The sequence below is a fragment of the Theobroma cacao genome, chromosome 5 (genome assembly GCF_053813885.1).
Source record: "Theobroma cacao isolate CCN51 chromosome 5, ASM5381388v1, whole genome shotgun sequence".
Taxonomy (NCBI): domain Eukaryota; kingdom Viridiplantae; phylum Streptophyta; class Magnoliopsida; order Malvales; family Malvaceae; genus Theobroma; species Theobroma cacao.
This window is the reverse complement of record NC_142643.1, coordinates 40956843-40968068: the sequence shown is the minus strand read 5'-3', so window position 1 is coordinate 40968068 and position 11226 is coordinate 40956843. Positions and strand designations below refer to the sequence as shown.

Here is an 11226-nt window from a genome sequence, read left to right as displayed (position 1 = left end):
TTCCCTTTGTTGACACTCGGCGTAAAGGCCCGAACACAAACAAAGCCCACTTCTAGGAGACTGCCTACGTGGCCCAGCCAAATACCCCTATCCATAAAAGAGTCAGGTTGTATATCCCTTGAAAACTGCCCGCTGCCAGGGAAGGATGCCTTTCATGTTGCCATCTTCGCTGCTGATCTTTTGCCTTGCACACTAGGCCTCAGTTGTGAATAGATTCTGTTAACATAATTATAGTAATTTTACAATTTATAAGTTAAATCAGTATGATTTTGTTAGATTACTGTAGAAATCTCATTTTGTCCGGTACATTTAATTGCTTTCATTTTTGTTCAATTTGTTTTGTTTTTAATTTTATTTATTTACATATTTTAACATATGTTGATACATTGTTGAGTTTAATACTCCCTGAAGAGAAGAGGAAACTTGATGAAGGGGAAACAGTAAGTCTATAATAGGAGTTTCTTAGTGCTGGAATAAATACTACATCGACAGCGATGCCTTATCCCATGGCACTTATCTTGGAAGGGCTAAGAAGGTACCCTCCTGCACACTTTGTGTTGCCACATAGAGTGACAGAAGATGCTGTTTTGAACAACTTTTTGGTGCCTAGGAAGGGCATTGTAAATTTTTTCATAGCTGAATTGGGATGGGACCCCAAGGTTTGGGAAGATCCTATAGCGTTCAGACTAGAAAGGTTTCTTAATAGTGATGGACCGATGGTGGTGAGGAAGTGTTTGATATAACTGGGCGGCAAGAAGATCAAGATGATACCATTTGGGGTAGGCAGGAGGATGTGTCCTGCTTATGGTTTGGCTATGCTTCATTTGGAGTATTTTGTAGCGAATTTAGTTTTATCGTTTGAATGGAAGTCTGTGGATGGAGATGACATTGATTTGTCAGAGAAGCAAGAACTTACAACGGTAATGAAGAATCCATTGCAGGCTCACATATATCCGAGGTTTAGGTAATAAGGCTATGGTTGATGAAACAACTAATATTAATTTAAAAATTTTATAAGCAGCATTCACAGTTTGCAGAGGATGCCTCAACGAAAAGCAGTGATTATGGAAAAGTAGTCCACCTAAAACTCCTTTCTTGTACATTTTATGTTCCATACCTCTTGTTTACTAAAAAGGGTACTATAGGTTTTTTGTGCTATTTCCATTGAATAGGATAAGATCGATGGCCAAATGTGAATTTAGAATATGTATATATTTTTATATAAAAAAATAAAAAAGCATACATATATATCTTATTTACTATCGTTGATGGATTTTGTCTCTCAACTTATCTATGGCTATATAAGTATATTGCTAGGAATGGCATGATTAGAACATAACGTAATGGAATAATAAAAAATTAAAATAAAATAAAAATCATGCCTCCTACCTTGGGATCACTTTGTTTGTTTAATACGAAGTTAAACATCATAGAAAATTAAAAGAAGGTTTTTACCTTTCCAAATGATATTGTAATCAAATAGATTATTTTTGGTACTGAAAAATATGAACGCTTTTTTATGTGAAAGAATTTCAACCATTCAAATGTTTGACCTCTAATGTTGTACACACAATTACAAGTGGACAACGATTTGTTCTCTTTTCTTTTTTGATTTTCAGCAAAGAATCAATGGAAAAGTTTTCAAAAAAATTTTCTCAAGAGTGGCGGCACTCAAGAAAAAAACTATTAGTGGTTTTTTTTTGTTTCCTTAGAAAAGAGTGGCTATAATGTGATATTTATATCTAAGTTTAACTTATTAAAATTTACAAAATAAGTCCACAATATTATAACAATTATAATATTTAACCAATGTCTAATTAAACTCTTTTAATTAGGTCCTTAATAGTTAAAACCTAAAATTTAATTTAAGTTTAACTTAAATCATTACACTCTCAATTTAATCCAGATTGAAACTCTTGTGTGTGACCCATTAGATTCTTAACATGTTAGCGATAAAATTGAATTACAATATTATTAATTAATTAATTTAAATGAATCATATTCAATTTTAAATTAACTAATTCAATTCCATAGACCATGATTGGCATTTAACAATGCATCATGGCCACTTAATTGTTAAGAGAGTCAAAGGATTCTTTGACAACTTTTTAGTGTAATTCATTCTCTCATCATATATCTCGAAAATGATAAAAGTTTGGTGCAATGCCTACTCTTATTGACCTCTATATTTATTTCTTCAGTTATATTATTAGCTTTATGGAGACCTATGAAACTAATTTCATAATCTCCTAATCACCATGACTAAGGATTTGATTAAGCTAATGTCAACCAAGAATTAATGAAATATTTTCCCTTAAATCACTTGAGGTGATGATTCTTATCTTGACCACTCAAATGCCTTCATATGCTTCATACTATACCTAAAATATCCTGTTTTGGCATCGTTGGTTAGGCACATATAAGGATAAAATCAAAGCATAGTACTCCACATACAAAACAACCTAGTATCTCAAGTACAAGGAATAGTTACACAGTTGACACATGAGAAGTATTGCATAGACACTTGAGTGAAGTACTAAATGCACTTTTCATGATGGGTCAGGTTCAGTGAACTCGTTCTCCTATGGTAAGCACCCACATGCTAGTTCCAAATATCTTTATACTTCAACTTATGAGAGCGATTACTTACTTCACAAGTAAGAAACATAACATATGCCAATCTTTAAGCATTATTGATGCCCTGTCTCAATAATACAATGATCAACAATTTTTAGAAATAATGTTTTGATGCATAAAGATCTCATAATTGTATCTTAATACAATTCTTTTGCAAGGCATATATAGTTTCATGGGCTTTACCTATATAAGTACAAAACATAATTAAATCACGAACTTATAAAGAAAGAACTACTTCCATGTTATTATAAATAACCAAATGTCATACATAAATATCTCAAAATTACAATCCCCATACAATCACAGATTGACTTATAGGGTTTATACTAACATATATAACATCTACTTCTCCTTTGCTTTATTTAAATGTCATGACATGACATTTTTCATTAATAAGATAAATCAGAATAATTTAATTAAAGTTTGATTTAGTGATGATATCAAACATGTAATTATTTTCCAATGTTCTCTTTCTAACAAGAGTGACAAATGAGAATCCATCTTAAAGAGGGTTACTCCTCTTCTTTTCCCTAGGTTTGTTACTGGAGGACAGTGTTTTTCCAAAACTTCTCCTGTTTTGGAAACTTTCTTTCCCCTTCCATTAATGAATCTCTTATTTGCCTTTCAAAAAAACAAAAATCCATCTTAAAGAAGCAATTGAACAAAACAGAGCAGGATGCTTTACACAAAGCAGGGAAGAAACACTGTTTGGCCAATGTCTGGAGAGCCTAGTTAATAATATCACTCTTTCTTTTTGTTTTTTTTTTTAAATTTTTCTCAGCCAATCAAGATGATTAGATTAATAATCACTGAAATAAGTACAGTGAGCAGATCAACCTCCAAGGAGGGATCAAGGGTAAGAGCAACAAATCACTCTTCAAAGCGTCTGCTAGAAATCAATATCATTGGCTTATACAGCAGCATAGAAACTAACAATAACATATACCCAGGAAATTAAAACCAGCAGCAAATAACTTAGCAGAATAGATCAAAGCAATCAAACTCATAAATAGGCAACCATCTGCAAAGCAGGGAAAAAGTTGGCTGTGCACATCAGTGTCGTAAAACAGGGGATAGTTGTCACCTCCAGGCAGAAAAGATGGAGCTTTTTCTTTTTGGTTTCTTTATCTTGTTGATTTTTATATTCATGAAATTCCAATTGGTAGCAATTAAAATAATCATCCCCCTTTGTAGTCATTGCTGACAACATAATTTTAGACTAAGTCCTTCAAATTTTATTCCAGGTTGAATTCATTTCCTCAAAATGACATGCAAAATATATTTACAATTTTACATTTCTAGAGAACAGCTGAATCAGTAATCACCATATATGAATTTGTTCTGAATCCAAACACTAAAAAAGAACCTGCTTGTTTTGGATCTTTAACCTAGGTTACATGGTCATTGACCCTTTCCCTTTTTAATGCTACTCAACACATTCAGTGTTTTTATATTAAGAATCTTACTTGTCTAGCATTCAACTGCAAGCCACCGGATAAGTACTAAATATACTGGTAATGGCTATTTTTAAAGAATTTCCTTTTCCATTTTTCTATAAAGGAGATGGCATCCATTTCTTCCACTTTAATGAATAAAATGAAATAATGTACTTAGAAATAGTAAATAAAGTGAACCTCCCTTTCAGTTGCGTTCATCAAGATTATCAAACCAACCATTAGGTTTATGATTTTTTAGATGATATGAATGCAGAGCTAATCTAGTGTTCATACAACTTGGTTAACTTTCTGCACTTTGATTTGGACATTTTCTACCTTAGGATTCATTTTGCAGGTCCCAATATTATCCGATAGATCAAGCAATACTTGCTTCAACTTTGAATCATTCCTGTATGATACACTTAGCAGAAAGAGGGTGGAAAACCTCTAAAAGTTCGGTCCGATTGTCAATAATTTTCAATAAACAATGGTTATTGTGGCTTCAAGTGTCACCCATGCATTCATTTCCTTAGTTGCCAAAAGTATGGCATTATCATCAAAATAAAGATATATTATTAATATTTAGGAGATTTGGCAGTGGATTTCTCATCCTTGCTAAACAAGAAAAAATCCTCATGTCTGAAACCCAAACATTTTGGACTAGCTAATAGTTTATTCAGTTACTTGGTTCTTATAACAAAAATGAAAAACGAAAATGGCAGTCACTACAGACTCTTCCTGGTTTAAATCCATTTATATATCAGACATTGCTCCAAATATTTCAGGCCACCAACCATTTTGTAAATAACTTTAAGTTGCTAGAATGGAAACTTGGCTCATCCTCATATCCTCACTCTGCATTGGTGCAATCCTTAAAGCCTTCTTTAATCTTCTTTTTTCTTCAAGAAAACCCACCCACAACCTCCCTCCGGGCCCCTCTACCTTTGAAATCATTGGAAACTAATTATGGCTACACAAATCTTTCTCTGAACTTGAACCAATTCTCAGAAATCTCCACTCAAAGTTTGGTCGCATTGTACGTATTGGCTCTCACCCTGCTATCTTTGTTTCTGACCGCTCCCTTAACCACCAGGCCTTAATCCAAAATGGTGCTATTTTTGCTGATCGTCCTTCAGCTCTGACCACTGGGGGAATAGCCAGCAGCAATCAACATACTATCAATACTGCTGCTTATGGACCTTTGTGGGGCATTCTACGCAGAAGCCTCACATCTGAGATACTCAATCCTTCTCGAGCCAAATCCTACTCTCCTGCCCGCAAATGGGTCCTGCAAGTACTTAGAAAGCAGCTCACTTTAAAGGTTGGTGATGCTATCCTTGTGGTGAATCATCTTGGATATGCCATGTTTTGTTTATTAGTCCTTATGTGTTTTGGTGAGAAGCTTGATGGAAATTCAGATTTAAAAAATTGAGGATGCATAGTGTTGCATGCTATTGAATTTAGAAAAATATAATATCCTAAACTTTTGGCTAAGAGTTACAAGGATCTTGTTTTATAAGAAATGGAAAAGATTCTTGTAACTTCGCCAAAACCAGGAAGATATATTGATCCCTTTGATAATGGCCAGAAAGAAGGTGAAAGAGGATAAAGAGGTAAAATACGAAGGTGAACATATTTTATCATATGTTGATACACTGTTGGATCTTCAACTCCCTGAGGAGAAGAGGAAACTTGATGAAGGGGAAATTGTGAGTTTGTGTTCTGAATTTCTGAATGCTGGCACAGATACTACATCCACAGCTTTGCATTGGATTATGTCAAATTTGGTGAAATATCCACATATTCAAGAGAAGCTATTCATGGAGATTCGAAGGGTAGTGGGAGATGGAGAAGAGGTTAAAGAAGATGATTTGCAGAAGATGCCTTATTTGAAGGCAGTGATCTTAGAAGGGCTAAGAAGGCACCCTCCTGCTCACTTCCTGTTGCCACATAGAGTAACAGAAGATATTGTTTTGAACCACATTTTGGTGCCTAGGGAGGGTACTGTAAACTTTTTCACTGCTGAGGTGGGATGGGATCCGAAGGTTTGGGACGACCCCGTGGTGTTTAAACCTGAAAGGTTTGTTAGCAGTGATGGTGGTGAGGAAATGTTTGACATAACAGGCAGCACGGAGATCAAGATGATACCATTTGGGGCAGGGAGGGGGATTTGTCCTGCTTATGGTTTGGCTATGCTCCATTTGGAGTATTTTGTGGCAAATCTAGTGTGGTCTTTTGAGTGGAGGCCTGTGGATGGAGATGATATTGATTTGTCAGACACGGAAGAATTTACAATTGTAATGAAAAATCTATTGCAGGCTTGCATGTATCCCAGGCTCAGGTAATAAGGTTGAGCTTTATTAATCAACTAATTATATGAAATGTTAAACTTATAACTTTAATAAGCAGCATGCCTCTTTAGCAGAACATTTTGATTTTTTTTAGCAACTTGTTTTGAACTCAAATATTTGGAACATTTCGTTTATTCTCTTTTCAATCGATAGACAATTCTAACACTCAGAAACTAATGGACAAAAAACAAAGACAATTTGGATGAGACTAATATTGAGTGCCACAAATGAGTGATGCACACATAATTTCATTTCAGCTGAATTAAAGAGTTAAATATACTCAGTGAGATTATAGTGGCCAATTCTTAATCAATTTTGTCAATTTAAAAATTCTTATTTTCAATTTTTGTTTCATTTAATCTTCTTCAGTCAAAAAAAAAAAAGAAAAGAAAAAGTTCACAAAATCGATACAAAAAATTTCACTTATAGTTCTTCCATGTAAAATCAGATTTTGCCAAGGAAATATACACGACATAATAATGTCAAAAAAAAGTTTCAAGTTCGACTTATTTGGTCAAGAGAGTTAAGATGTAAGACTTGAATCACCTCTAATTTTGACTCTATTGAACTGTACCAAAGAAAGAAGGAAGAAGAAAGATAATAGCCACCCTGCCTTTTAACCTTTGTATTAATGAATTCAATCTGTAGCCTGCTTGTTTCTGGTTAAGCATGCTTCCTTTATTAATTGATCAACCTGTAGTCGGGATAATTAGCAAATTGATACATCATATACAAGATTGAAATGCAAAAAGGATTGGAAGATTTACTGATATCTATGCAGCATTCTTCCATTTTTGATTAATAAATTCTAGGGGTATTAAAACTGGGGAGTCTTAACTAGTGGACCTTACAAATAAAAGATGCTACATTTTTGTATTTTACAGTTAGGGAGATATAAGTTAGGAAGTGAAATGCAATCATTTCAAATAACAAAATTTATTGCAAGCGAAATAACCTTGTGGGGTCCAAAGAATATGGCTACCTGCGACGAAAGCAATTCTACCTGCAACGAAAAATGCTGTTGGAATGCAGCATCACACACACACACTCAATGCTGCTCAAAGTATTGCACAAGCTACCTAAAAGTGGGGCTGCTGCCTTTGACAGTTAAAATGCAGAACCTAGAATCTACAGAGAAGGACTAATAAGAGGAAAGAGTTTGCAATGTGAGCACACAACACACTCAATGCAAAACAAAGAGGAAGAAAGCAACGCCCAAACCAGAACTCATGGCTTAGCAATTAATTTCTGATAGAAGAATATATACACAACTGCCCTAACTGCCACTGATACATTGTCCCCTTAAATAATGTTAAACACAAAATATCTCAACTATAACAAGTCTAATACAGACACAAAAGTCTTCTGCAAAGTATGGACATACACCAAAAGTCAAGAAAACCAGAAGGATATGAAATTGAGGCTGATGAATTAACACTGCAGGGGAGAAACTTGACTGATAAGAGGCATGGCAGCGGAAGAGCCATACTTCAAAAAATGCATCTCCAGCCTATGAGGACCCTACCTCTGTAGAGTAACTGCAAATTGAACTCACCATCTTACTTTTTTTTTTAATATGAACTCACCATCTGACTTTTTTTTTAATATGAACTCACCATCTGACTTCTTTTTTTTTTTTTTATGAACTCACCGTCTGTCTTAAATTAATTGAAAGAAATTTGAGCATTCTGTAATCACAGTAGTGTCTCACCTGTATAACACCGTTTAGCCTTTTTCCAGCTTGGGGCAACTAAATGGTACCCTCAGTTTTTTCTTCAGAAATTTGAACATTCTGTAATCACAATAGGAGCAATATATCAAAAGGACAAACTTTGATACTAGCATTTCCAACATTAGATGATATATAAAGAGGCCTAGAAGGCTACAAGGCAAATAATGCAAGTGATAAATATGTATTATTTTTAATGAAATCAGTAAGTACCTGTTCCATGTATAACTGTTCTATGGTGGCATCAAGATCACCAGCCCAACGCCCCTTATAATCCGTCCTCTTTGGTTGTACTCTTTCTAGTTTCGGTGTGCTTAAAGCACCCCGACAAAAGCTCTTCAAACTAGGACACTCACTCACAATCACTTGTTCCAATGATGGGAAATTGAAGCTGTAATTCCCTGAACAGAAGCTTCTGAGGCTTGGTAAACCATGAAGTTCCACATGTTTCAACTCTCTGAAAATAATCTCATATGTTGATTCATCATCTTCGTCGCTCGCAACTACTTCCTTCATCATTTCACATTCTCTTATCTTCATTGTTACAAGACGTACCAAACTTTGGACTTTGGAAGATGTTATCAACTCTACTATCCCTCTGCACTTCCAGACATCCAAACTTATAAGATTATCAAAAGGTGCGGATGATGCTCCTAAATTAATCAAACTGTCACATCTCCAAACTTCAAGAGTTTCAAGACTTGCACACATATGACCCAGTGGTGACTCTTGCTTCCATAGATGTATTATCTTTTGCAGAGAATCCAATTTTAACTTTCTAAGTTTTGAGAGCATCCGGACTTCTTTATCCTCACTAAAATTTCCTTCGTAAGGAGACAGCTCTTTGAAGTTGCAACCAATCACCCCAAGCACTTCCAGATTGTAAAATCTTTGGAGGAAAAAAAAGGGAAAAACAGCTGATTCATCGAGGTAGCAAGTAATTTGAAGCAGTTTCATATGGCAAAAGAAGTCCGACGGAAACTGGCCATCACATATCATTGCAATGTCATCACTGCGAAATGACACTTCCTCCAATTGAGGGATGACCTGAGAAGAAAACAAACAAGAACAAGCAGGATTCATACATCAAGCAGAAGGTACTATTTAGTTGTTTGCGTTTTTGCATATATAGGTTAACAAAGCACCAAATTAGTTGAATAAAGATAGCCTGAGAGACACTCATTGAAATATTTTTAGACACAAAATTTCTTTATTTATATATAAAATAAAAATTTAATAAATAATGAAGAGAGTCATGTTGTCATGTGAAAATGTATGTTAACAAATAAAATAAATAACCCAAGGGTTGATCCAAATGTATCAATGATATTCAATGTTAAAAATAAAACATATTATATTAAATTATGAAAACAAAATAATAACTAGTCCTATTAATAATTTTGTGAGAACTAAAACTTTTAATTGTCAAAGATTATAATTTACATAGGATAAGATTGAAACCAAACGATTGTTTTAATTAATTTTTTATTTTTCCAATGAAAAATTGGGTGCATTATTAGGGTACTGGATGACTTAAGTAAAGTAAATAAGCATATCCAATGGAAGAGTAAAGTCTCGTACCTTTTCAATCAGAAAAAGTGGTTGTTGGATATGGGATTCTAGTTGGCCAAATATCTTTATCTTTCCACAACAATATGTCCACAACTTTTTCAACACCGGCCACACAGTTGTGTGCATTCCTGGGTAAAAACATTCGAGGTTTGTTAATTGCCAAAGCTTAAGGAAGGACAACTGATTAAATTCAAACCAAATTTCCTGTTCTAATCCTTCATTCTTTGAAACAATCTCCTCCACCCCACTTTCTTCAACTAAAAGGCTTTCAAGTTGAGGAAGACCTTTGGCTATTGAAAATGGGAACAAACTTTTCAAACTCCAACATTCCCGAACTTTTACTTTACGTAGAGTTTGAAATGAAATATTTCCCTGCGGATCTTTATTCCAAACATGCTTCAACTTTGGCAAACGAAAGAGAATTAATTCTTTTAATTGGAAGGCCACAACACATGTATCTTTGATTTCTAACCCTTGGGCTTGGTGTTGAAACACTTCTTCCAGTGAACCACAATCAGTTACTCTTAGTATTTCCAGTTTGTGAAGTACTCCCAGTACAAAAGATGGAAAAATATTCAACAACTCATCACAGTACTCAACTTTCAACTCTTTCATCTTACAAAAGGAATCCGCATGAAGTTGGTTAAACCATAACCTCTTCACTTTTCTCAAATGAGAAATTGTCACTTTCTCCAAGTTGGGAAAAGCAACCTACCATATAAAATTCATACCAATGTGAAAATGATTAGAAGAGTTAACTCCAACAGCAAGGGAAAGGAAAAACAAATAGAGAAAAGAAAAAGGTAGAGGCCATCCAGAAGAATCCACCTGTTCATTGACTAATGCTTCAGAACTGCCATTATCCTTTGTATTTTATATAACATCTTAATGATTTACAGTAAAAACAATTGATAATGAAGATTCTAAAAAATTCAAAATTATTATAAAAGAACAAGAATAACATAGTCCTATTTTTTTAAGTTCATTTTTCCTTTTGATAAACTATAATTATAATGTTTGAAACGATGGTGGTATGGTTACAGTAAGCATATGAATTATTTATTTAGAGTTAGCTTGAAATATTATCAATGAATTTTTTTTTCAATAAATTTAAGTATAACTTTACATATCTTTCAGTGGCATATAGTGGCTCCTGAATCATATATCAAAAAACAAAGCTTCTCAGGAAAAAAAACAAGAAGTATAACTTTACATAATAAACTAGTGAACACTTATAATTCTTAAAATTTTAAAGATTTTGCTCTTAAATAGAGATATATTTATTGTCTTTAAACTTTAATCAGTTGAGAATAGTTTTTTTGAAAAACAAATTTTATTATAAATAGAAAACTAGTATGTCATAACAATTGAGTGCAGATGCTTTTCAAAAAAAAAAAAAACAATTAAGAATAGACTAAATCATTATGTACAAACTTATATATACGTATGTATGTATAAGTATAGTTACAGATAAATAGCATATTTGGTTGAAGAACTATTC

General features: G+C 33.8%; 1 protein-coding gene and 2 pseudogenes across 3 annotated transcripts in view; 2 read left to right on the top strand and 1 right to left on the bottom strand.

Moving 5' to 3' along the window:
• Positions 1–494: 494 nt before the first annotated feature.
• On the top strand, positions 495–968 carry LOC148762906 (cytochrome P450 89A9 pseudogene; annotated as a pseudogene).
• A 4627-nt stretch (positions 969–5595) lies between these two features.
• Positions 5596–6418, top strand: LOC18599621 (cytochrome P450 89A2 pseudogene; annotated as a pseudogene).
• A 1224-nt stretch (positions 6419–7642) lies between these two features.
• Positions 7643–11226, bottom strand: part of LOC18599617 (uncharacterized) — a 29150-nt gene continuing 25566 nt past the window's right edge. For 2 of the 3 annotated variants that reach the window (XM_018121701.2, XM_018121703.2), the window contains 3 exons: positions 9735–10436; positions 8367–9200; positions 7643–8216 (listed from right to left, as the gene is read on the bottom strand). In XM_018121701.2, the coding sequence (XP_017977190.2) occupies positions 8175–8216; positions 8367–9200; positions 9735–10436 (1578 nt within the window). In that variant the 3' untranslated portion in view covers positions 7643–8174. The remainder of the gene's footprint in view (positions 8217–8366; positions 9201–9734; positions 10437–11226) is intronic. The other variant, XM_018121702.2, reaches the window with a different exon arrangement.